Source organism: Melospiza georgiana, chromosome 3 (assembly GCF_028018845.1).
Source record: "Melospiza georgiana isolate bMelGeo1 chromosome 3, bMelGeo1.pri, whole genome shotgun sequence".
NCBI lineage: Eukaryota > Metazoa > Chordata > Aves > Passeriformes > Passerellidae > Melospiza > Melospiza georgiana.
This window is the reverse complement of record NC_080432.1, coordinates 92,531,209-92,559,203: the sequence shown is the minus strand read 5'-3', so window position 1 is coordinate 92,559,203 and position 27,995 is coordinate 92,531,209. Positions and strand designations below refer to the sequence as shown.

The window sequence follows — 27,995 nt, the reverse complement described above, 5'->3', positions numbered from 1 at the left end:
GACAGCAAAGAATTTAGAAAAACAAGTTTGCTTTTTTTAAACTACAGTTTAATCAGATTTAAAGACACAAATTAGAAAAGAACATTTATAGGCAAGTTAAAAACACCTTTAAAACATAACAGCATGCTGCTTCTGCAGCACTGCTGAGACAAATTAGAAATAAGTAATTATTAAAATATCACAATCACAGTGTAACTAACAATGGTATTTTAATTTTACCATACACCAACACTTAGTTTATGGATCTGTTGAAAAATAACACTTTTTAAAAAATATATATTTTGGAATAATAAAAATGAAATTCACCGACAATGTATTATAATCTGAACCAGGAAAGGCAAATTTAGGAATACTGTAGCTATCCACTTTTAGGGGTGTTCTCTCACCTTAACATACGGGTGGTTGGAGGCATAACTACTTCTGCATTGAGGTAAAACTATTCCTTTGAATGTGTAACCAAGGCAGGAAAGAATAAAGTTCCATTTTTTAAATTCTTAAATTGAATAACTTATTACAACATCTTTGAATAATGCTATATTACCCATCTTACACTATTTTTCATCCAATACATTTTGAATGTTCTCTTCTAACTGATCTAGAACACATCTGAGGTCTGGGATTTAAGAGTAACTACCTAATTACTATTGTAGCATTTTGACACCTTTGTCACAGTAAGACACATCAGCAGATTCTCCACAGAAATAGTCAACACCACTGGACAGAAAAGGTACAAAGAAAAGATGTAAAGAGAAACTGAAAAACATAGAGAAAGGCAAAAGATGCATAGGCAAATACTCCTTAACTTATTGTAGTAATTGTTGCACCTTTAATAAGTAGTGTTGCATTTTCCAATTACCAATCTCTAGGCACCCCATTTTCTCTATTTTTTTGTTTCAGATTACACTGTCCCAGTTTTCAAGTCTAATCTGGCTAGAGCATGGACCCCAGCTACCTATTCATATGACATATTATAGTGAAATCAAAATGAAAATCCAGCCTGGGGTACCTCCCCCTTAGAGAACAAAAGGAAGGAAGAAGATTGTGCAGAGGTCCCTTTGCCAAGAGGTTTGTTTGGAATAAGGTGCTGGATTGAGTCACTAGCAAGACAAAACCTTCCTCCAGAAGTAGCCCTACCTCAGATCTCAGTCTGAAGTTGCACAGTTTTTCAATTCAAAATTTATGCAATGTTTATGTGGATATGCACATGGGTTCAGAAATCTAAAACCATCTACAACCAAGACCAGGTCTAAGTCACTGGACACACAGCTAATGCACAAATGATGATCAAGTGGCAACATTTGCTTTTGCACATTTGTATACCCAAACTGAGCAAAACTGTGGTTTAAATATTTAATGTGATGAAAATGAATACATTTGATGGTTAGATTTTGTAAAAAACCTACAAAAAGCCCATTCTGAAATAAGTTTTAAGAAATCTTTTTTTTTTTTTTTTCATTTAGCTTTGACCATAATAAACAAGTGTTGCAGTATTTGTAATTGTAACTTTGCAGGGTGACTTTGTGGATGCCTGGATTTCATGATGTTTGCAAAATGTCTGGATTAAGACAGCAAACATGTCAAAAATCCAGCCAGATGTAATACAGAGCAGCTGCAGCCTGGGTCCCAAGCAAGCACAACCTCTGCCAAGCTCTGCACACAGGGTTAGCTCCCTGTGGGAACCCTTCCAGCCACAGATGGGACATGTTCTGACCAGAGACTTCTCCGCTGCCATCCTTTCCCACCAAGACTCTGAGGATGAAGATCAACAGTGCAAACTAGCTGAGATGCTGACTGATCTGGTAATCTTATGAGAGTAGGCTCAGTCCACTAGAGTGCCTGCTTACTTATTCAGTGTAGCATTTAAATACTTACTGAAGTGCTTATTGACAATTGATTTTTAAACAAGAAAATTAAAAAATACACCAAGTACAGTTCAGAGTATTACTGAACCTAAATAAATACATAAAGGTCAATCATGTAGCAAAATGCTGTCATCAATCAGCAGAGAACTAATGTGTATCTTTTTTATACATAGTCTGCATCATATTAAAACGCCTAAATTTATTTCCATCTGTTTTTCTAACACTGATCACTTTTCTACATAGATGGTAGTATTTCAAAATTTTCAATGAAAATTAAATTCTCAAACCTGATTTCAGAATTCAATGAGAATTACAAAGTGAAAGAATTAAAGATAAGGGAAATGAAAGCCTAAATTATTTAACTTGTGCTTTTAAATTTCTTTATCTTTCAAGGCCAACTTACAAAGTTGAACATGTGAAAGTTTACGTATAAGCAAGTTACACATTTTTATGCAAACGCAAAGACACATTTGATCACATACTTAAACAAATTGTCAACAACTTGTTTGCAAAGCTTCTGAGAGAAAAAAAATCTAGATTTTGTTAAAATTACTTTTGATATGAATTAGGAGGTGATGATCTCAACCATCTCCTCTGCATCAGAAGACATTTTATCACTATCCAAATCAATGCCATCAAAAGAGGCAAAACTACCTAGTGTGCACCCTGTCATACAAACCTAGCATTTATATTATTACTTATTCCCCTGGGGGAAACAGAACAAGTTCTTAAAGTGTAAAATTTCTCTAATAAATAATTTACTATATTGGTAAAACTTACACCATATGTCAGTGTAGAGCAGGGAATATACCAAGGTCTCTTCATGGTCTTCTCACTAAAGTGTGATTTGTAATCAAGAGCATATTGAAATGCATGCCAATATTTTTACATGTAATACATCTTCAAATGTCACAAATTACTGAAATCTTGTCTACATGTCAACTTAAGGAACGGCTAGGAAAGAATAAGTTTCCTGAATAAGAAGGGCTTATCTGTAACTGCAAAGCTATCAAAGCCTTTTTGATTGCAACAGTAGTGGGCACCACTGAAAGTATTATTTAAATATGTAATATATATCTCTCTCATTCATACAGAATCATATAAGTTAAAAAATGTTAAGCAAGCAAATAGTTATGATTGGGGTGACTGCATTTACTAACTAACATTAACTCATTAAGTGCCTGAATGAACTGTTCACAATAGGCAAATATCTGCAAAGCACCATAAAATTAGGAATGATATGTTGCATTTACTTTTCATAGTGTGCTGATCCGGAATACAGGAAACACTTTTACTTTTTGGATATACATTATTTAATAAGTGAAAGAATACTTTTAAAACCATGTTTCCTTCATGTCCAAAACATTTATAGGAAATGTACTTTCCACAATTTTTGTTCGGAAGAGCAATAAAAATCACTTCCATCCTTTTAAATTCAGTATTATCAAATGATGTGTGTAAAACCTAAAAATTATCTAAGCATTGGGACTGGCTGCTCTTGACTTTATGACTGACTGGATAAAACGGATCCAGTGTGATAGCAAGGCAGAAAATGAGTAAAGCAGAGGGAAAGAAATATCAAAACCCCAGTCTGACTAAAATCAGGGTGCTGCCATTAAAATAAAACAGGTCTTTCCATAGTCCCCAAGAGAATTCATTCTTGTGAAGAGCAGATTTTTATTCAAAGTACTTTTATATTTAACAATGGCATTTAAAGGGTAAATCCTAGGACACTATAGTTAAATTCTGTGCAGAATTACTTGTAATATTTTTCTTGTGTTGCAATTACTGAGTTCAAATCATGAAGAAAAAAAGTTGTGTCCAATTTTGAAACCTATATTTTGCCACCTGTGCTCAATGAAAGTATGAATGGATTTTCTTAGTTGTTTCAACCTCCCAACATACAACATACAAAAGTTCTGAACAAAACTGTACCTCTGAATTCACTCATGTTAAAGTACCAGTCTGCACAACCCTAAACCTTATTTTCTGGGAGTCTTTACAACTGTTTGCATATCTCATTAAGAAGAGTTACCAAGCCTCCACAGCACACATGGGCACACATGCCAAAACAGTAAATCAAGAGTACGAGAACATAAATAGGAAAACAGCACATTGTACTGGCATCCAAAAGTGGTTTTTTTAAATAGATTTGGAGACTGCACCAATAAGATGAATTTAAATTCAAGAGTAACAAATGCTGAAAGAATCAACCCTATTTCTACTTACCCACCCAGAAATGTGCAAATCTAATTTGTTCCTTTATGTAAATGTCCCTTCAAGTGCAGAATGCAAAAAAAGTCTTTCCTGATTCTGTATCTAACAATGATGATCAAACTACCATGCCCTTACTCATTAACAAAAAGAAAACCATAATGTGATGTCAAAGAAGTTTATGACAACCACGACCCCATGTAAGGGGAAGTCTGCCTGGGCAATCAAAGTCAGGATTTAGAAGTGAGAATATTTTATCTTAAAGATAACACAGCTGTCAGTGAAACAGCTGTATTGAAATGAACATCCCTCCTCATCTGAACAGACTCATCCACTCTCATTTCATATTCAGTTCCCCCTTGCAGAGTAGATTAATTAGTGCTAACCTACATATATGGGAAGTTATGTTCTCTTCTTCCTGAAGTTTTAGGCAAGGAGCCAAGGGCCAGAGAGCTATGACAGCAAGGAAACAACTCTGACCTAACTTAGGGTCTGGTTCTTCAGGGAGTACTGTGATGATTTTTGCGTGGCAATATCCTCAAAGCTGAGGACCATCATTGCACTCCTGGCAGTAAGAATGCTCATCCAACTGGAGCTAGATATTTGATTAAAACTTTAGGTTTCAAAATATTATGACAAAATTTTCTTAATCATTTGTTAGTTATTAATCAATCAACTGCATTATTTTTCTCTGGTATTATTTTGTATCTGGTTTAAATTAAGAATAAACCCCACATGGATAAACATCTTATATTTACTTTAAAAAATTATATGAAAATACAGAATATATGCAATTAAAATGTAGCCCTTTAACAGTAGTACTCTAGCACTAACCATCATCACAATAAATGATTGGAAATAGATATAACCACTATATTGTTTCCTTGATTTGTGGAATTACACTTCCATAATTCAGACAGTCAGATATTCTGAAGGACTTCTTTCTTTCTTTATGTTACCCAGAAATATGACATGAAATTTGTATCTAAAATTCTAATTCAAAGAAAAAGCTTTTCCTCAAATTCACACACTTCTTTGGATAAAGGTTCATCAATTCTCAAGCATACAGAAATTGGTTGTGATAGACATTTCATGTTTGACTACCCACGTGCTGGAGCTTCAAGGTAATTTTGTTATTTTATACTGAAGGCATCATCAACTAACTGATGCCTGAAAATTCAAAATAACTTTAAGTATTAAAAATTACTTTTTGTAAAACAGTTCTATTCTAGAACAAGTATTTATGGTATTTAAGGGCAAAACTGCACTTTCATTGAAATCCCAGTGCTTGCACATTGTCTTCTGTGCCTTGTGGCTGCTTTTCCCCCTCTGGCTGCAATGCCCACTTGGCAGTGTATTATTTGATTTAGGTACTTTAAAAGTAAAAGAAACTTTAGGTACTTTAAAGTAAAGTACTTTAGGTACTTTAAAGTAAAAGAAACCTACATTAGAGCTATCAGCTACCAGCTTATCCTGGAAAAGGTAAATCTTCAGGTGTTTTTAATCTGTTCAGAAGGGCCATTTTAATCCATTCAGAGTAGTTATACTCTTTATTAAAGAAACCTAACTATAATTTGGCATCAATGTTTACAGTTCTGTAATGTACTCTAATAGTTTGAGATAAGAAAACCCTCCAAATACTGAGATGCTTATTGCAATTCCCTTTGAAAGACTCCAAAGTCTTCTAGTGACTTTGCATTTCCTCTCATTATCTTCTTTATAGCACATAGTGTTATATACTTGAAATACTTTCCACATAAAATCAAACCTGAAATACCCACTTAGAAACAATATTTCAGTAAATAGAGGGTTTAAGGCAAGTCATTCAGTTGGAAAATTAATTTCCATTTGTTAATCCTAGACTGACACAATTGTATTCCACCCCATCAGTGCCTTGGGATACACAACGTACATTCAGCAGAGGGCACACATATGACCCCATGGACATACGTTGCAAGTCCTGAGTGCCCATTGAAGTAATGGTAATATCTTCATATAAGGCGTGACCCACAGGGACATGGCATGGGAGGGGTTAATTTGTTTTGTTTCCAGTCTTGCTATTGTATGTGATTTTTCCTAGGTAATGCATTCTTTTCTTGCTAAATATCTTTGCAAACAAATACAAACCCCTTTAAAAGGTGCTAAAAATGGGTTTCTGAAAACATACAAAATATATTCATCATAGTATTTCCTCAATCACTGTTTTAATGCTTGATATCTGCAGGTTATTTCTTGATTCTGACTGAAACTATTATTTGTTGTGGAATAATTGTTCTTTTGCAAAAGACTTTCTTCTTCTAGCTTTCTGGACCACACAGGCTGGACACTTTCATGCTTTTTACTTCCTTTTTGAGTTCTTTTCAATGGAAAAACCAACAACACTAGGATGCTGGCAATATGAAGACAGAAATAACAGGAGCTAAAAAACAAACAGAAATAATAAATCAGTGAAACTCTGACACTTCTAACAAATATACTTTGCACATAAAATATGGAAACATTAATATTTTATTTAAGAAAAGGAAAATAAGGGGGAAATTAAGTCTTCCCTCACATTATTTACTGTTACATGGCTTTGCAAGGGTCTTCAGGGTGAGAGAGACGAGAATCTTGGTCTCATGATCAGAAGGCTGGATTTATTAATTTATGACATATAATACATTATTACTATGCTAATAGGAATAGAGAGAAAAGTTCAGAAGCTGCTCTGCTAAGAATAGAATAGAATGAAAAAAACAAGAGAGCTCTCTCTGATTCTGTCCCAGAGAAAGCTCAGTCTCTGACTGAGCAAGCAACATGGACCAATCACAGGTGCACCTGTTGCATTCCACAGCAGCAGATAACCATTGCTTACATTCTTCTTCTGGGGCCTCAGCTTCCCAGAAGGGGAAAAATCCCACAGAAAGGATTTTTATGAAAAACTGTCAGTGACAATTTAGGACTACATAAAGTGAACAGAAGTCTGCTTTCAACTTTTTTCACAAGTTATTTCTGGGAAGCCAATATTTAGTCTTGCTATAAAATGTTTCAAGGGCAAATAGTAATTTCAAAGGTATCCTCTGGTTTTGTTTTTGGCTGGGTTTTTTCCCCTGCCTCCTGAAAAATAAGTCTGTTATGACAGAAAAGTGTGAGCAACACAAGACACACTGTTCAAGCACTAGAAATTTGCTACAAATCAATCTCAGAATTGTATCACTAAAATAGCTTCAGAAATCTTCTGCCACTGAAAATACTTCTACTCCAAGTGAAAGAAAAGGAAACAGGTAGAATGTGCTTACCTGTAAAAGGTGAGAGAGGGTTTCACAGAGAGCAGTACAAACGGCACGACTGTGTAACTTATTGCTGCTTGAGTTGCCATCCATGTTACAATATCATAACATAGTTTAACAGCAGGAGATTGAACAAAATAATGTCTGATATTGTTTCTTATCTGAAAAAGCAGGTAATACTGAGTTAGCTGAGGAATAAACCTTGAGAGCTCAGTTTGTTGAATTGACAAAAAAGTCATGGGATGAATTTACATGTTACAGTTTGGTGAAATATCTCTGAACTATTCAAAATGCCCATTAACTTCAATAATTGGTTCAAATTCCCTGCAATTCATTCAGCATGGGAATTAAGCATTTATCAATTTAAACAGAATTTAAATAAATTAATCCTACTCTAAATCCAGTGCAAATTTGCACTATCTGAATGAGGCAGAAATTGTATTCTATCAAGCCATACTGTAAATATAGAGGGTTGGAGTAAGTGAAGGCCAGAATCTTTCTAACAAAAGTCTCTATATAGCAAGCCATTTTTATACACTTGTTAATAAAAATATATTTTAAAGCAAGTAGGCTATATATCAGAATATACAAAATATCAGTTCTAATAACATATTTCAGAGGTCTTAACTTCTGTCAAGTGGGATTATCATAAAATTACTCAAATTTCTATGCTGAATTTTCTTTTATTCTAAAATTCTGCTCAAAAGATTGAATACCAGAAGTATTTAAAAAACTCAAATCCAAATCCCACACAGGGTTGGGTCCAGTTTTATTTAAGTCTATAATTATAAAGACATAAATAAATCTTTGCCTCTCCTTCCTTTGACTGAACTGTTCTCCTTGCTCACACTCTGTCTTAGATGCTGACAAACCAAGATGGACTCAATTCAGCCTCTGACCCCACATCATATCACAGTTCCACCTCCCAGTGACCTGCACTGAAGCAGTGCTCTCTGAAAAGCTGCACACCAGAGTACACTGCTCAGCCTCCTTAACCCCCAGTTTCTTTAGAACTCCTCGTTCCAAAGCTAGCTCCTGCTGATTTAATTCTTTCCATTAAAAACCCTTTTTGACCCTTCTAGTTCTTCTAATTGCCATGTAGATACCACATTCCCACTCCATCTTTTCTTAGTTAAAGCTAAGTCAAACAAGTAATTCTAGCTACATACCCTTCATTCTGCCATCTCCCTCTAGTTATTCCTATGGCCACATGCAAGGACTTGATCCTGAGTTCTGTAGAACCCAGATGAAGCTTCACAAAATTTCTTGTAATCTTGTATTTTTAGGACTTGGAGAACAACTTTTATCACAAATCTATGGCTGCCACTAGTAAACACCTGGTTATGAAATCTGTAATGATTAAAGGTAGTAAAATAAGTTGGATACATGCTTAGGCATAAGTGTGGATCAGTGTTGCCAAACTTTGCATTTAAAGGCTAGTAGAATTAAATAACAAATATGCTCTAACATATCTTAGTTAATATTAAGTACCTGTTGATACAGAAACTGAAAATACTTTTTTACTAGCCTATTGATTGATACATAGGAAACATGAATATAGTCTACTAGAGAAGCCCTGGATGAAGGGCAGTGAGCACTCCACTTACTGGGCTCATCTCACTAAGTAAACAACTTTTATCTGTGAACTGTCCCAGAACCTTGGCTTTTGCTCCAGCCCCTGGCTGACAAATGTCACAAGTTCCCTGTGATACATCTGGAAGAAGAAGAAAGCTGTATCTATTGCAAAGAAAGGAGTCAGTTCTGTCAAACAAGGACTATACCCATATCTTGTGAAGAAAGAGAAGCATTTGTTTTACTGATGTAGTGGCAATCTTAATCTGAAGTACCACCTTCCCCTAGCTATTATAGCAACCACAGAGCAGTCTGCTTCATTTCTCACTCCCCTGGTTCTTTCAACAAAAAAGTGCTCTGTTATGCTGCTCTGATCTGATGTGTAATTTGCTCCTCTTTTCCACTGAGTGATAAACCTGTCTCTGTTCTTACACAGCTTTCTCAGGCAGAACAGTGAGAGATTTCTTGGCAGATTTGCTGTCTCCATATGGTTCTGAATAGCAACTGCAAAAGCTTGTTAATATGACTGCACTATTGGCTGGCCAGCTTGAAATAGTAACTGCACTAGAGATTTTTATGTGCTGCTTGAGGGGGAACATTCTTTAGTTATCATCCTTACAACAGTAATGGAGAGAAATTAGGGATAAGACAGACTCTAGAAATATATAGCAATGACACCCAAATTTTAAGCTACTCATCATCACTGATTTTTTCAAAATTATTTTAGATAACATCAACCTGTTCAGCATGCAATAGTAACACACTAACAGTTAATACAGAGGAACAGCTTCCACAAAAGATACAAAGGTGCTACAAAGATGTTATAGGCTGTGTATAGTCTTGTTTGTTTCCACCAATCAAGCTCTCCTTTTCATCAATCATCCCCATTGTTCTCGTAACTAAAAAAGTAAGCACCACTATCAGACAGATTGTGTATTAACAGTAAAGGGCATCCTTGGAGCAATGAACATGATCAATTTGCTTTTACAAAACTTATTATTTATGAAGATACTTGGTTTGTACTTACAGCTCGTGCTGCTAGTGTCATTAGTACTCCTGTTAAAAATGTTAAATAATATCCTGGATAAACCCCGTGCCAGATGGCAGAAAGAATGAAGGTTTGGATCGTTGGGCTGAAGGTGGCTCGCTCATAGCACACTCTAGCAAGTCAGAAATAATTCAAGATAAGTAACATGAAACAAATCACCCAGTCTTCCCAGCTATCATTTATACTTTTACCAGTTTCATCTCCAACAAAGAAGTTTCAATGCAATTGCAGTTTTCTATTATTTAATAATGTTGTCACTATATTATGGCTTACAAAAAACACTTAAAGCTATTCACAGCTCCTGATTCCAGCCCTCAGTGCTAAACTTGTGCTCAGTGCCATCACACATTGTCCTTACTCCTAATGAAGTGATACACAAGCATCCAAAGATGAGTTCTGGCATTAATAAGGGATCTTGAGCCATCAAAGAATGCATTTGAAAAGCTGCACTGGAAGGCACAAACCACTGCCAGATTCTTGGGATGAGTCAGGTATGTTTTCCATAAAATAAGAGCAGCTTATAGGAACAAGGGAAAACTAATAACTACCTTCAATTTTGAATAATAAAGAAATTACAGTTGAAAATGTATCTGTGTGACACAATTAGGTGAGCATGACAATGAAATTGTAATAAATACTCTAGTACTGAGAGAGTACTAGAGTACTCTCCAAATAAGGAGAATTATGAACTCTGTGTTATTTTAAAACTGAGACTGAATTACTAGGCAAGGTCCTAGAATAAGGAATTCTAGAAGGAAGAAGGGAAAAAGGAATCCAAGAAAGGTGGTTTCTAGAAGACAATATTATATGACACAATGACAAACCATCATGATGTGGAAGAATTATAGGAAACATGGTAAAGTCCTGATATGGCCTCACCAAGAGTTCTTTAATGCCTTTAATGATCTGAAAACCAAAAAGCAATAGGAAACATGGAAACAGATACAAACTAACAAAGCAAAAATAAACACCACAAGCATGCATGAGCACAAAATCTATAGCTAATATACAAAAATGAGTTTTAAATAAAAAGGCTATAGACAGGAATATGTTTAAAGGTTTTATAATCACAAAGCAAGTAAGAGAGAAAGAGAAGAGAATGCACATCTATTATTCAAAGATGGCAAGCTAATGATACCAAGAGCCACAACAGCCACTACCAATCTAACTACTTTACTGCAACTTTCACATAAAGATTACTGAAACCTACTGATGTAGTCTATGTTGAAGAGCAGAAGGTAAAAAGACAGGATCTGAATAAGGGAAGATAAAAAATGTAATTTTTAAATTTAGTTTATTTCAGTCAAATAGATGTGGTAAGTTTTATCTTATGAGGTCTTCAGTGGGATATGTGCACAACTCCCTCCTCTTGCTAAAGGGCTTCATTCACAGTGGCAATTAAGATGAGAACATGGGGCTGGCCTAATACTTAAGACTGTCTGAGGACATTTGCCCAAGACAGATCACCTTTAAGAGGAAAGCAACACTGGCCAGGCTGAATAGTAAATAGAGACATTTTTGACAAAGAATCTATCAGCCTCAGGAGCAGCAAAGCATTAGGAAAATGTGTGCTGAATCAGGGAGACATCTTGGAGCAAAATACTTTTCATCAAAACCTCATCTGACACTGCCAGAAGTCACCCCACCAACACAATGTCCTCTGTCTTGGCCAAGACAGAGCATCCCTGGTAGTCACAGAGTAGCTGCATCCAGATAGGGGCCTGTCAGTGCAGTGCACCATGCCAGGGAGCAGTGTCTCATCCCTGTCAGCTGCAGGCACATGGATTTGTGCCAGGCTTTTCTAGGGGGTATGTGAAATCACCAGATTCACACCAAGCTGGAGCACCCACATCTCCCACAGGCAGTGCATGCAAGCAGGGTTTTGTATCCCACACATCCTTAGGAGAGGAGGTGCAGTTTGCATGTAATTGTGTATGCACAGGTGTGCTTTTTCATCTGCTTGAGATTAGTCACAGAAGAGTGTTTAAAAATGTTTATTACTCCAAAACACTAAATACATGTGAAATGTTATGTGTTCTAATATTGCTATTAATTCTAAATGTATATGACTGGTGGCTAATTACATCTCATTAATAAAGTGATACGTGTCTTCAATCTTCATTTGGTTTAAAGTACTGAAATTATCCCTGGAAAGCATTCAGGAGTGAACAAAACTCACTAACTAACTAACCAAATTTCAGCTGTATCAATGCAAATGGGGTAAAACAGTACAAAAAAATTCCTCAGATTTCAATTTCAAATAGTAAAAAGTAAACTTAAATGCTTCCATGGATTTGGCAATAATAAGTCTTGTTCAAATACTTCATTTGATGATCCTAGAAACAAATGAAGGAAGTATGGTCATCACAACAGGCTGAGAAAATCTATTCAAATATAGGTGGTTCAGGTTATCCACAATGCTCTAGAAATGGGAAAATGCATCAACTGATCAGCAAGGTACTGTCTTCAGTCTGTTTTTATGATTTCTTTACTAACTTAGGTGGTAGACTGAGAAGTATTTCTTCCACCTTTTCTTCCCTTCCTTTTTTGAGGTGGAAGGTGGGATGGATGAGATTGGCATTGTTTTCTTAGTAGAGAGCACTAGAATACAAAATGACCTTGGCAGACTTGAAGGATGCTCTGAAATCAACAAGATGAAGTCCAAAGCATAGAACATCTAATAAGAAAAGTGGAAGACACAAACCAGTACCATTCCTGTAACATTACTCAAAAAGTGTAGCTGAGTATGAATATGGATCAGCAGTATGAAACACTGAGTATCAGCTAAACATGAATCAACAGTAGATTGCTGCTGCAAAAAAAGACAGATAACACACTTTCTAGTACATCGCAGTATTACTCAAAAAATAATTATAAATAATCCACTCAAATTAATCAACTCTGTCCCAAAAAAGCCAGGGAAGAAATCTTGAAGGTCTTAGTAAAAGTACTACATCTACTCTAAGAAGACAGAAGGTTTGGAAAGATGCCAGAATTGAGCAACAAGAACCACAGAGGTTTTGCAAACATGACCAAAGACAAACGGGATGAGACTGTTTCTTTGAAAAAGAGAAAGAACAGGCTGAGGGGAACATAACAGCTTTCCCAGCCAGGAAACATTATAATGATATATGTTGTTATATGTGTAACTATGCTATATATGATACTATGTAAATATCTGTTTTAACTTGCATGCTTGTAACAATAATGCCTTTAAATTGCTGTGTACTATGATACACATTATATATTTACTAAACCTCTTTGTGATCTGTAGCTCCATTAACTATGTTTTTTACAAGTTTGTTTTTACACACAATCAGGTTCCATTTCTAAAATTATCAGAAAAGAACAGAACAAATGCTAATGTCTGGTATTTCATGTGAGATAAATGGCTGAAGTTTTAGGTACTTCTATAAATGTCAAAAAAAGTGAGTAATTAAAAGTGGATGTTTAAAGTAATCCATGAGTTTGTCCTCTATGCAAATTGCTGGAGCATTGCAACTAACCAAACAATTAGTAACAAAGTATACACTCTCTAGCACTTGCAACAAAACTTCCACAGAACATCCACCTTGTCTCGCTCTGACAGAATCAATTTAGACCATCCCCAAGAATTCTTTTATTGTTGTTTTAAAAAATACTTATTAAAAGAGATGCTTTAATTTTTCTTCACATCTTCTTTCATAATCACCCTGAGCAATTGACTTGCATTTTTTTCTTTCAATTTATAACAGAAATATTATGTTTCTTCACTGATAATTTTTGTTTAGAATCATTCCATTTAGGAGATTTGAAAGTTGAAATATAACTTCTTCCTATTATGCTTTAATACTGTTAAAGTTCTGTTTTCTAATTAAATCAAAAAAGCTAAATTACATATTTGGTTTTTGAAATACTACATTTCAATACCTGCAAACATGCAGTTTTCTGTTGACTGTCCTAGCAATAGATTCCATTGACTATTGAGCCAACCAGAATAATCACATAAAATTCAATTTCTTTTTTAAACTGGATGAGCAAAATATTTAGGGATGAAATTATGGAGGAAAGAACACACTATGAAGAAATTTGGTGGAAGAGACATCCAGTTGCCAGCTATCCTAGAATAAGAGGTAAAGTCCTCTAAGTGATCCCAAGACAGGGGTCTCAGTTAAACTGGCACCTGTGGATAGGAGATCAACTCAACAGTGTGACTGGAAGAAGGGAAACAACACCCATGAGCTACTCAAGAACACTTCTACTTTCTCCTTACCACAAAGAAGTAGAATGATGTAATTCACAGGGTACTGTACCTGCTCCCCAGGCAAGGAAACAGAGTGCAGAGCTGAGAGAGAGTCATTTGGAATTTTTGCTGACAGCACATTGTAGGGTTTGACTTCTACACTCATAATGGCAGGAGCACAGAAAGTCCTCTCACAGAACATACAAAGTTCCTGTATCACTCTGTGGCTAAAAATAATGCAGAGCTTTCACAGGCTGAGCTTACACTTTGCCTGCTGCTCTCAGCAACGTGAACTGGCTGAATGCTAAGAGAGGGGGAAAAGACACCTCCACAGATTAACAGTTTTAGGTTCCCTATGGCCTGTGAAGAAAAACAGAATCTATCATAACCTGATTGTTTACACTATGAGAGAAGTCCTCAACTCAGAAGCTTTACTTCAAGTATTACAAGAAGAATCTCCTGCACAGCTGCTAAACAAGTGATATTTTGTGGGAGTTAGCTCCAAATGTTATACCATCTTCAAAGAAATATGGATCTCAGAAACTTCAGTGAAAAAAAAATTTCCTTTAAGAAAGAAATACCTTTTGAGCCAAAGAGCTGTTTGGATATTCCAGTTATCAAGAAACATCTTGAAACTTGTGGAAAACTGTAAAGTAAAACAAAGTAATTATTTCCGTAATTGCAGAGTGTCACAATGTGTTTCAAAATTCTTGTGTATAAATTATAAATCCCCCCACCCAAATTTGTGATGAGTTGAATAAGTGATTCACTCAACTATTCTGTATAACCACAGAATATTTTGGAAGTCAATTGACAAGTAGAACACGTTCAAAACAGGCTATTTTCCACTCTTTTTTTAAGGTGTGAAAACATCATTTTTGACTTAGAACATATTCACTATCTAAAGGAACAAATGTGTAGGAAAAGTTATTGAAATTAAGAGTAACTACCTACATAGACACGTGGGGTTTTTTTTGAAAGAAACAGAAACAAACCTCTATTTGCTGGATTCTCAGATTTGATATTAGATCCCAACGTGTAACTCCATTTTTATCGTAGCCTCTAAAGCCAAACCCCGCTGCATTATTAATTGCATCTGCTGCAATGAGACAAGAAGAAACAAATTAATTATAAACTGTCTGTATTACAAATCACACAACAACATATAGTTTGTTCAGAATATTTATCGCATTTTAAAGACTACATTTATTTTTTCTTTTAAATAGTGAGGATCAATTGAAGAAACAGAAAACAATCCAAGCAATACTAGCTTCCAATTCAAAAACTTGCACAAAAGCATGAGAGGCAGCACTAGCTACTTCACAGTACAGATGTTCCCTGTCTCCCATACCACCTACTTAGACTTGCTTGAGCAATCAGACAGAAAAACAAACCCAAATTGCATCAATACTACAAAACAGTAGCTGCTTGTAATGATTTGAAACAGCAGCTCAATGTTCACATGCATGTCTTTGATCTTCATTATACAGCAACAGTGATGCTGATGCTTAAAGCACAAAGGTTAAATTGTGTGATTCCCTCCATGCAGGTGCACGTTCACAGCACCCCACGGAGAGCAGTGCAAACCGAACAGACAAAACCAGGAATTTTCCAAGGAATGCAGAGCTCATCAAACTTCCACTAATGGCACAAGGTCACTGTTACAACACCTTTGAATGTGAGGTGTTTACAGTGCATGTCAAAGGTCAGATGTTCTAAGCAAACAATATTTTTTCCTAGGAGAAAAAGCTTCTACTGTCATCTGGGCTATGCAGGAAAATACAAGGGATCTCTGCTGCCTGTCACTTTCAGTCATCACCTTTGCCTGAGCTTTGTTAGCTCAGACATTAACATTTCCTCAACTGATTTTCCAAATTAGGATGGCCACACACAAGGAAATTACATGTGTTTGAATTTTTAATATTTTTACTTCCTTGTGATTTTTTTAAAATATATTTGACAGCAACAAAATTTGCTGCTTTATATCTGACATTGCTAGGCCAACTTCAAATACTGGGCAATAGTTTCATGGTCAATTAGAAACAGCTGGAGACACAAACTCCATAATCTTTTGCAAGCTAGAATGCAAAGACTGTAACTAGAGTAAGTACTCATTTTATTAACTAGCATTTTAGTATCCATTTTAAGTAAATTATTTCATTAATACTTTTTTTTCAAGTGTAAAGAATAGTAATGCACAACTCAAAGGTGTAACATCCAGTAAAACTGTTAAAGCCCCCTCACATTCTACTCCTACCATTATAGGTTTAGATGAGACAAAGTGGAAGGAGGAGGGGTAACAAACTAGAAGTACAGAGCTGGCTTAGTTTATTTTCTTTGGTATTTACCAGAGGACTGCTAGCTCTACACTGCTAGCAAGTGCACAGAGGAATCCAACTGAAGTATTAAAGGCAAAAAAAAGCCCAACTGAAATTATTCACTTTTCAGATGACTACTACTATTTATAGATGATGATACAGATGTATAGGAGCATAATATTCCAAAGTATTTATTTCCACAAGCCCCAGAACTACTATATCCAGACAAGCTGCAAGTATTTAATTCATTGACCAGGAATGAAACCAGCAGCTGTAAATGAGTCATGCTGCTCTGCTACCCTAAAGCTTTCTTTATTGCATTGTTCCCACAGATTTTCTCTCAAAAGAACTATCAGACAAATATGTAAAACTGGAGAGGAGGAGGAAGCTGATGAAATCTGTTGTGTGAGCCACTTTCAAGATGTCAGCTTACTTAAATAAAGCATCTTCCTGTTGTACACATCGTTTTTTTACAAGTAACATGAAGGGAAATGCAAAATATTCTTTAAATTGTATAATCTACTCAAGTGTCTTAAATAAGTTACTAAGCACATTATCTCACCAGTCAAACTTTTAGTAAACTAAGGCTAAAACTCAAGTGTTACCCATCAAATTCTGAAAATGCCACTTACCATTAACAACAGTATCATATACCTGAATTCCAAAGTATTAATTTTCCTTTGTGATTGAATAACATCAAGCAAATTATTGATAATTAACCACAGTAAGAGGTTAAAATTAAAGATATGCCAAGAATAAATGTACCAAAATAAATTCTTATAAATCATAAACAAAAAGGACTGTACATCAGACTAGATTTACTACTACTTTTCCTTTTTTTAAAGTTACTGTTCATTGGAACACTATCACCTTCCAAAAAGAGAGTGATCACTTCTCAAAAAGAGAGACTATTTTATGTACTTAATACCTTGAAAGACTTAAGTGCAATCGGGTTTTCCTAAGGCCTCAAGAGGGCACTGCCACTTTTTAATACACACTGAAGTGTGCACATGTCAGATGAGTCTCAGTATCTTTGATACTCATCAATGCTCTTTCTGTTATTATTATATTTTTAAATACATACTTACCTAAAGTCCATGCAAAATAATACTTGGGTCTGGCAGCCATAAGAGACACATACAGGTAGAAAAACCTTACAGGCCATGATGCTGTAGCTCTGAAGTTATCATCAATGTTGTATTCCACAGGCAAAGTTTTTGTAATAGTCATGTGGAAGAGCAAGGACAGTCCACAGATCAAGAGCTTCTGTGCCACGGCTATCTGAAAATTTAAGGGAGATTCTGTAAGCTTCATTTTTTTGTTTATCTTTTGGAAAAAAAGGAAAGCTATAATCTTCCTTCCCTATACAGACATACATATATGTTAACTTTTCAGTAATAAATATACAAGCAACTTTAGAATAGTTTATAAAAAAAAAATCTCTGTTTTATAGAGACTCAAGGAATGTTATATTGATCAAGTTGTGAGCATCACTTCCCATGGCCAACACAATAAATCCAGTCTGACTACAGTGACTCTCTAGAAGTCCTTTTAATAACCAGAGCACCTTTTCCAAGTCAGGGTTTTTTTCTTATTTTCTTGTCAAATTACTGAAGCAATTAAATTGTTAAGACATCATAACACAAAACATATAATCTAGGACAAAGTAAGGTTATTACTGCAGAGATTCCAGAACAATGGCAAAACTTCAGTTTCTTTTCAGGACCCTTTGGCATAATGCAGGTGTTCAATTTCTGCCCAACTCAATACATCAGTCATCTCTGTTACATTATCAAAGCATCTAAATTCTACAACTAAAATACTGATTTCTGAATTTCAGCCCAAATTTCAGCCAATCAGTTCTAGATGGACCTGTTTTCCCAATCAGAGTGATCAAGCTCCAATGGTACAAATAATATGCTCACAGATATGTACAAGTGTGTTGTTCAGATAGGACCTACTCAAATTTTCTCAAAACTCAGCTTTGCTATAACCACCACAAGTAAAGAGTATCTATCTTCAGTAGAACTTTTCTAAGGTTCTATTATAAAACATACAGAGCAATATAAGCAATATATGCCTGACACTGACTGCCTTAAGTCTCTAGTCTGATCCACATCCCAAAGGCAGACACCATATTTTGTGAAAGACCCCAGTAACATACCAAAGCAGGCACCAACAAGAGACACTTGGGAGCTAATTCATTGAAATGTAATTTTCAAGCTTTTGTTTTATGCAATCTCAATATTTAAATATTATTACTTTAATTTACATTACAATTATACAGATACTAAACTTGACAAGAAAACAATCAATCTACTTTCTTTGAAGCATCAGAACAAAAATATAACCAGAATCTGTCTATGCTGCTTCTAGTACACCCATCCAAACTTTTAAAGATAACATCCTGCTTTACTGAGAGTTCAGCTCATCATCTAGTTCCAAAATAAAGGGCAATTTTTTTCCATGATACAGAATGGTGCAGTAAATGTCCAACTGAAAGCACACACTTTGGCAAGACACAACATACCAAAGATTCATCCAGTTGCACAGATGTAAGAAGTGGTACAACCTGATTAAAGAGTGAGACTTGAAAAAGCTCTAAAACAGTGAGGGTATTTTTGGATATTGCATATATTTCACTTGGCTCATCTCAGAAGATATTTCAGAGAGGGTCAGGAATTCCAATGATTTCACAAAAAATATCAGCCAGATAATTCAGGAAGCAACTACCTATTAATGGTTAAGGCTGGTGCTTAATTATTTGTTTGCTTTCTAATGAACCTCAATTTAATACTTTATTCTATTACAAGAGTTCAATGTGAAGAGCATTAATTTTCTAAAAGCATTCCTTTGTCATATCAGAACTATTCATAATCCCTCTCTTTGCTACAGCAGAGGGAAAGTTCAGTTGGCTTAACACCTTCAGGATCTTCAATAGAAATGTATGTTCATAAAATCAGTTACTACTAATAATAATGAATCTTTAATTCTGGTAATTCTGGTGACAAATACAAAAGTCTGATATTTGTAAGTATCGGAAGGCATCACCCCAAGTTTGAAGACATTTGCAAGGATTTAACTTTAAGGCCTAGGCCATAATTACAAGTCATGTTCAATTCTGCCGGAGAAACAATAAGCTGGTAGCAGTAACATGCAAGTTAAAACTAAGTATGAATATAGAAAATGGGTTCTTTCCATCTGAAGATGACCACAAAGTCTCAAAAAATGTTTTTGCCACTTATATTGTTAACTCTGCTCAAAGATCTGCCTTGTGCCACTGCCTCTATTTGCCAATTTTTCTGTTGGTAAACAGATGAGATTCACCTGCCTATTCAACACCAAATATGCTTTGCATTTCTCTGAAGGTTGTTAACTAAATTGTGGAGGTGAAAACACCTCTTTTATGAAGGAGCATCAGGTTTTCAACAGAATTTATTTTAAGAACAAATAATGAACTCATACAGTACTCTGTCATGAATTAAACTTTTTTTTTTTTTTTTACACTACTTCACTCAAAATTATAAATCCCAGCATGCTGATACCACTTACAGGGATCAGAATCAGGGATTACAGGGTCCTTAGAAAACTGTGGTGGAAACAAATCTCCCACCTCTGGGGAGCTGCTGTTTCCAGACTGGTTTAAGCAGAGTTTCTGAGGCCAAGCCAAACACAGGCTGCAGTGCAAAGGAGCCCTGCCCTGCCTCCACTCCCTCCCTGCAGGTTTGGCTCGCGCTCCTTAGGCTGAGTCAGATTAGAGAAACAAATCAGATGAAAACCTTGATTTCTGGCATTTTGCAGGAGGGGGTTTGTTGGAAATTTTTTTGGTGGGAATGTGTGATGGTATGTCTAGTAGGTTTTGGTGGGTTTTTGTTTGTTTTTTCACGCCAAGTTAGTTTCAGACAAATCAAATTATCTGACTCAAACTACAACACTGTGCAATGATACCAACAAAATCTTTGTTCAATCTTTCAATTACCTATTGAAATGCATTTAGTAAAACATTCATTCACTTCCTATTACTTAATTAACCTTTCTTTGCCAAGGCATAAATGGGAAATCACTGAATTGCACAGTCACATACGAGGGTTCGTTAATTTTTACAAGGATGAAGTAATTTGTAGTTTCATTTATTTTACTTTTTAAAGTTTTCAACATAGCAAAATAACTGTTCTGTTCAGGAATTAAAAGACAGCAAAATGCAGGATAACTTTGACCTCAGAAGAAGCACAAAATACAAATTATTTTACAACAAAAAGGTAAAAAGACCTGTCTCACCCAGGTTTGATGAACAACTGAGCATTTCTGTATAAAAATATGAAATATGATCAACACTGGGAAGGGAAGGAGGTACTTAAGCTAGAAGACAGTGCCAGGACAAAACTAAATGTGCATAAATTAGATGGGAATATAATTAGGTTGAAAGCTAGATACCTAATTGGAGAAAGCAGTTCAGGAGCAGCTTTCTAATTGAAGAAATAAAAGTAAAACACTCACAGAGCTCAGAAAGTTTAGAAATAAATTACTGCATAAGCATGTATAACATATACAAATAGATTTTAAAAATTCGAGAGGAATCTTGAAAAAATTTATTTGAATGAACTTAATTTGATAAAGAATCAGTACTTAATACATAATATTTAGAGGTATGAAAGCACATTATTCTGGGGAGGTTGGTACCTCAGACAAAAACTAAAGATATTTAAGCAAGAACATTATAACCTGTAGGAAGATTCTGCATAATAAGCAAGAAAGCAGATATCTGCTGACAGGAATCTTGTATTTTAAGGGTAGCCATAATAAAAAGAAACTTACAAAGACAGATATTAATTTCTGAGAGTTGACACCACTTTGAGCACCAACAACTGATAGCTTGCAAAAAGGCACAATAGGAGGGATATGAGAAGTAAGTTTTAATACAATGACTTGTTTCATTTAACATGCAATGAACACAGCAAAAGTACTAATCCAAGTTAACATCATGCAGTCAACACACATTATAGAGGAGGAGGCTGGCATGAACTACTTCAGTTATATAACTGTATTTAACAATAAATGAAACTTACTGTAACTCAGCTCAAGGATTCTTTCTTATTTATGACATTAACATTTGCTGATCCCCACTGTATTTCAAAATTTTTTGAGTTACCTAAAAATTTATTCTTCTTGAAATAATAACAAATTTAAAGTATTAATATAAAGTTAACGGTATTTAAACGTTCTTCTAGAAAAAGACAATGAATATTTTAATTGATACAGCAAATGCAGTGAAATTGTGTCATTCATCTGTCTCCAAAAGCACACAATACTCACTGGTGTTATAATATGCAGCCAGATTTCTCTAACACCAGTTGGGAGATGAAATACCAGGAGCATAAACAGCTTCTCTTTGTTTTTATGTCAAAAGCTAATGCAGCATAAATTGCAAAAGTTTCAAGCATCTTAAGAGCAAATAATTTTAAGGAAAAGCACTTACCTGAAAGAAGAAGCCATCATAGGTTTATATTTATTTCTATTGACCTTGTCCGTATTACTAGCAAGATTACGTGGTAAAAAGCCAGGAAGTCCTATCAGGCAATCAGTGGATGTGTGTCCAAAAGTACTGATACAGGCAGGTTTAGTTTACCTCCATTTATGCAATAATTTTACTACATAACACTTTTCTGCAGAAATAGGATTTTTGTACACAAGACTTTACTGGGCCAAAACAACATTTAGAAACAAAAGTGCCTGCAACTTTGTTGATACAACACATCAAAGCAGAGCATGGGCCATGTGATGCTGATCTATGCAAGGAATTCTCAGTGTCTCACCCTTCCTAACGTGTTCCACAGCTCACTTGTGTGAGCTCATGTGCTCTGTCAATTCATGGAGCACCTTCAAGTGTTATCATCCTCCAGCCATGAGTTTAGATTCCAGTCGTGCAAGTTACTACAATCACACAAGATGGGTAGAATGGAACATGCAAAGAGTCCTCACCCACCTTTCTGAGGATGGAAGTGGTTGGAGATGCCCCAAGTGATTGGGAAGCACTCCCTGTTGGCCCAGCTGTGGGGCCATGACCTCTAGATGGTAGGACAAGACAAGCAGCTCCATGTGGGAAAACACCTCCATCTGCCCCAGCAACAGCTGGTCTCACAAGACAAGCAGAACATGGGCAACTGGTGCTGGAATTAGCAAAAGCCTTCCATGTGACCCCATGATAATTCTGCCTCCTATAGGAGGTAAGAATTATCTTAGGCACATGTAAATTTAAATGCCTGATATATTACTACTTAAGACAATATGAAAAGAGCGAAAAGATAATATTCAATACACTGGGCATTAACCTAATTGGACTAAATTTTAAAAGTAACAAGTTTTGTGAGCTTCTGATTTAAATTCAGGTCATACAATCTTTCCTGTAAGGCATGATCAACTGGATTATCTTCTCTATGTGTTTGGTCTCTTCTCTAGTAACAGACCAAAGAAAAAAAAGACTTAGGTGTCTTAAGTATTGTTCACAGTGTTATGGGTAGTACATCTTTTACTACACCTTCAGATCAAAATCCTTCTTTTAATACCTCTCTACATGACTACAAGCATGAAAAATGAAACTACTTCTGACTTTTTCCATTTGTTACATATGACTGGGTTTTTATGCACAGTATATGCTTTGAAGAGAACATGCATGAACAGTTTTCATTTAAAGATGGCTTTTTACCATATAAGCTTGTTAGGAAGCTCCAAATTACTCTGCTTTTATCCACAAGATCCAGACTGGAAACCATGGAGAAAACCTGCCTTTAAAAAATAAGCATATAACTTTTTGAACAGGGAACTATTCCGTTGATGAATGAACTCCAGACTCAGCTCAGCAGTTATGCCTGTAAATGAAGAGTGCAAACCAAGCTTCCCATGCAATGATTCCATAAGCATCAGCACTGCAAGAGTCACACATCTTACATTTGGGGAAGGATCCGTTTGTTCATACTTTGTATCTTCCTTCCCATTTGCTTCAGACTGTTGCAGTTGGTATGATCTGCCTTCAATGAAAGTAATATAGTCTTTGTAAGAGCATAACGGGCCTGCCAGGATACCCATGAAATTACAGTTGTAACTTAAATACTCCAGTAGACTTGGCATGCGTCTGTAATTCAAAGACAAGCAACTGGTGAGATGGATTGTGTAGTTCTTCAGGATTTCCACAGCAGGAAAAGTCACAGTCCATGCTACCACTCACTCTAACTGCAGTAAAAACCACATGGACAAGAGCAGTTTGTCTGTCTTTTGTAATCACAGCTTGAAACATGCTATACATAGCATTTCTTTCCAATCCATACTGGGCACTTTGAGACAGACCTCCTGAACTCCACTGAGTCTCTCCTTGCCCAGCAGAGGTGTTTGACTGAAGCTGAGCCTGAGGAAGGAAAGGGAGGGCTGTTTCCCCAAGTGTTTGTTCAACTGTATAAACTATTTTTCCCTCAACAATTGAATCAATAAACAAAGGTTTGGGCTAACTGGCAATCATTTCAATTAAAACAAATGTCTCAACACTCTCTTGTCCAAAGCAACATACTATTTTCAAGCGTCCTGAATAAAGTACTGAGAAAAGGCAAGTTAAATACTGAAAAACAAAATTTAACAATGTTTCTTCACCAGCTACTTCATATGTGCACTGTTTACTAGTCTTCTATCTGATATGGCATTCATTTGCATAGACTGCATAGAACTTAGAATGTTCTTTCTAAATAACTATAAAATCTCCTCCTAGTGATATTTTCCAAAAGAACAGATATACAAATTAAACTAAAAATATATAAAAACATGGATCTGTTTTACATGACCTTATAAACTCTGTCTTGAACCTGAGCTATAGAAAATGCAGAGAGCATTAAGAAAATACACAAAATATCCCCAAAGCAGAATGTCTGAAAGCCTACCTTACAGCTAAACACCTCTGGGATGGAGTCAAGTCTTCATTTTTTCGAAACATTCCTATGGAAGAGGACAAGAAAAAAATAAAGAAAAGCTAAATCCCCCCATATTTTACTCAGCAGAACAAGTTCCATGCTGTAATGTAATTTCTTAATGCCTCAAGCAATTTCAGAGCTATTATGTCACATAACATTTTTGCTGGAGTTGGATCAAACAATTCTTACTGACAAAATCACAAACTCTCATATCTTCAGTTCTATCCAGCAGTGAAATCATGTGGATTTCAGGAAAGCATTGACAACTTGAAAAAAGTGTTAACAAAAACTATTCTTCTATATTAGTTGAGACTTCAAAGTCTGCAGGTTTTAAACCCTTTATTTCCAATTCTGGAAACAGGACAAGCCCCAAAACACAGCCATTGTCATAGCCATAGTCACTGCAGTTTCAAAGCATGAAATGGACACAGTCCAAGACAGATTTTAGCAACTGGAAACTTAGAACAGACCTCAAGAACAGCTTTGCACTGCAAATAAAGGTCATGACCAAGCTCCAGTGAAGCAGGCATGGCAGTAAAGGGTGCCACAGCCTTCTTCCTGAGCACTAACAAGAAGCTCTAACCCCTGCTAGCAGAAGGGGGCAGCCCAAGGCTGAATTTACTTCAACAAGAAGTAACAAGACTGAATTTACTTCTTGCCATATGTGGCTATTTCTGAAATGCTGGCAATCTATCCCTGAAAAATAGTCTTCAAAATCTGTACTCTCATGAAAGAGAAAAGTAAAAAATAAGACTTTCAACATCATCACTTATTATGAAATACACGAATTCAGGGGAACAAAAACAGTAAGAGCTCCCTCCCTCAGACAGCCCTGGCTAATACCAGCCAGCACTGCCTGCTAGAATGACCACTTCAGCTCCTCCTGCAGCCTTCTCTAGTGGCTCAGACATGCCCACATGCAGCCATTTCCTGCTGTTCATACTTGCATTTTTTCTTCGCCATTGCAAGTACTAAAAACTTCATCCACATAGCTTCCTAAAGGACATCAAATTTATGGGATCACACTTCAATTATCCTTCTCCACAGCAGTGCTGAAACCCAGCAGCCAATTTCAAATCAAGTTTGACATAAGAGCAGGGCAATCTAAATATGAAATCCTAGTGTGCTTTATGAAAATAGGTGTTTCTATAGAAGATCATCCTCCTGTCATAGAAAGGTTGCCTTCAACCCCACTCCATGATGCCAGTAAATCCACAGAGGGGAGCCCTTATTCTTGATCCAGGGTAAGTTTCAACTGGAGCTAATTTTTTTTAAGATATCAAAATCAGTCAGCCTTATGACAAAAAAGATTGAGGAGCTGAGGGGAAGTAAAAGTTAATTTAATTCTATGACTCATGGAAACACTTGTTATCTACAAAGAAGGAAATTCAGTTGACTTAGTGTGTGACTCCAGTGTGGCCACGATCTACACACACTTATGACTTCAAAACCACACTTAAGGTCTTCAACAAAGCTGAGAATACAGAGGGAGATACCAACTTGCCACCTCCTCTCCTTCAATATAGCCTGGGAAAATGCCTTGCTTGGTCCTGATCCTTCACAGTCAAAAGTTATCCTCATTCATGGCAAGAAACTGAAAATCAAATTATCACCCCCTAACTTCATGCAGCACCTTTGATGCCTCAGGTTTTAGCTTCTCTATTTTTCAGATTCTGTGCTGCTTTAGTGTGTGGGTCTGGGCTTCATATTAGGGGATGGTGAGCTCTCTTCACAGAGTAGGGAGACAAAACAATTCCTTCTCTAGCTGGAGACCAAGGACAGCCAATCCAGATCTCAGGCCCAAGAGCATAAACAACATGGACTGAAGAGAGAAAAACAAGAAGGATGGGACTTCATGGGCTGAAGCTGTAATTGGACAATTAGCTCCAATATGCTAATGGACCAGAACTTATAAAAGTGAGAGACCCCGTGCCTGGTCATCCATTCTTGTGACCATTCTGGGTTCACCTGCAGTGTAGCCCTGGCTGGGCTCTTGTGCTGCCCAAGGTGGATCTATTGAGGCCTCCTAATAAATACCTACTTTATTCTTTAGCCCTGTCTAGTCTCTGCTCTAGGTCAGCCTTCACAAGGCATCACCTTTCTCTTCCTCATCATCACATTTTCTCATATTCTCCTTGGTTCTGTAGCAACGGCTTTTACGCTGATAAAGGCATATATAAATACTGAATAAAAACTGAAGAAGCATTTTGAAAGATTCTGTAACCTTTAAGGCCATAATATTACAGTTCTCAGGTAGTGAATCTCTGAATTTAATACAAATAAATTTAACACAAAGACACCTATAGATGGATGTAGATCCCATCACATAGTGAAGTGTGTCATTCAGAGCCTTCAGTCTCTCACAGCCCACACAATGTAAACTGACTGGAGCAGGAGGCTCCTTTGCCATTATATTCCATATAAGCATTTTACCCTGAAGTCAGAAAGAGGAAGTGATCACCCAGTCCAAGTGAACTTGCATAAAGCCAGATTAGTCATTAAATAAAGGTAATTAGTCAAATGAAATATTTCATATTACGAACATGTGACGAAAAAGGAGGAAAGACCCTCAAACCTGAAATAGAAGAATCTAATCAATGGAATATGATCTGTGGTTTTGGAGAGGTAGGAGGAAACAGGTTTAAAACAGATTTTAGTTATGTGTGTAATTGTTACATATATAAATATGAAGTAATTTAAAGCCCAAATTACCTTGTGAGCAATGCATTTGCTGTCTAAAACATACTGCATCCAAGTAGGCCTCCATTAATTTTTCATTTCCATACCTCACGAAGGTTTCCCTCCAGCCAGCAGATTCTTTGAGGTCAGGTTAGTGGCTTTCCCTGTTTGTTGGGGCTTTTTTTTAAATGCCTTCTCAGTGTCCTCAAGGCCTATTTCTCATCTTAGCACAGCATGCAAGAACATGATGACCTCTGTCATACTCTTGAAAGCTTTCAGGAAGCTACCATTAAGATTTTTTTAATCATAGAAAATAAATATGGAAGAGGTGCTCTTACATTGCTGTTTATTCAATATGAGATGAATTAATAAATACACATTCACTACTTCCCAGGCCCAAGGGAACAGAGACGTGATAAACCATAGCTGTTCCCTACCTACTACACACTGGAGAGGAACAACTCCCACTTCAGTAGCACACTGCTGCTAGGGAACTCATGAGGTTTTGTAGCATTCCTTTGAGGATTTTAAGAATTGCTTTCTTCTGTCCTAAAGGAAGAGACTACCACAACAACTGCAGCTCCTTCTTACTACCAAATCACACAGCAGAGATTAGAGAAAATGGGTTTTATTGAACATCTGTTAGAGAGGTGAAACAATTCAGTCACTCAGCAACTGCAACTCCATTTTCGCATCTGTAAAGAAGAAAGACTCCTATGTTCCTTCCTTGGTAAAAGAATTATGTAAATCATCAGTAAAAAAAACTTTCCCAAGCGGCCTACATCATGAGGAAGTTCTGTCTTTACATTCCTTCTCAAGAGCCCATATCCTAATGGTAACAAACCCAACACTCTTAGGC

At 36.2% G+C, this 27,995-nt stretch overlaps 1 protein-coding gene across 2 annotated transcripts in view; it reads right to left on the bottom strand.

The window, feature by feature from the left end:
* Positions 1–37: 37 nt before the first annotated feature.
* The window catches only part of MBOAT2 (membrane bound O-acyltransferase domain containing 2), a 92,235-nt gene continuing 64,277 nt past the window's right edge, over positions 38–27,995 (bottom strand). For both annotated transcript variants that reach the window (XM_058020409.1, XM_058020410.1), the window contains 8 exons: positions 24,428–24,482; positions 23,451–23,634; positions 17,594–17,786; positions 15,183–15,286; positions 14,769–14,833; positions 9,945–10,077; positions 7,355–7,506; positions 38–6,495 (listed from right to left, as the gene is read on the bottom strand). In XM_058020409.1, the coding sequence (XP_057876392.1) occupies positions 6,273–6,495; positions 7,355–7,506; positions 9,945–10,077; positions 14,769–14,833; positions 15,183–15,286; positions 17,594–17,786; positions 23,451–23,634; positions 24,428–24,482 (1,109 nt within the window). In that variant the 3' untranslated portion in view covers positions 38–6,272. The remainder of the gene's footprint in view (positions 6,496–7,354; positions 7,507–9,944; positions 10,078–14,768; positions 14,834–15,182; positions 15,287–17,593; positions 17,787–23,450; positions 23,635–24,427; positions 24,483–27,995) is intronic.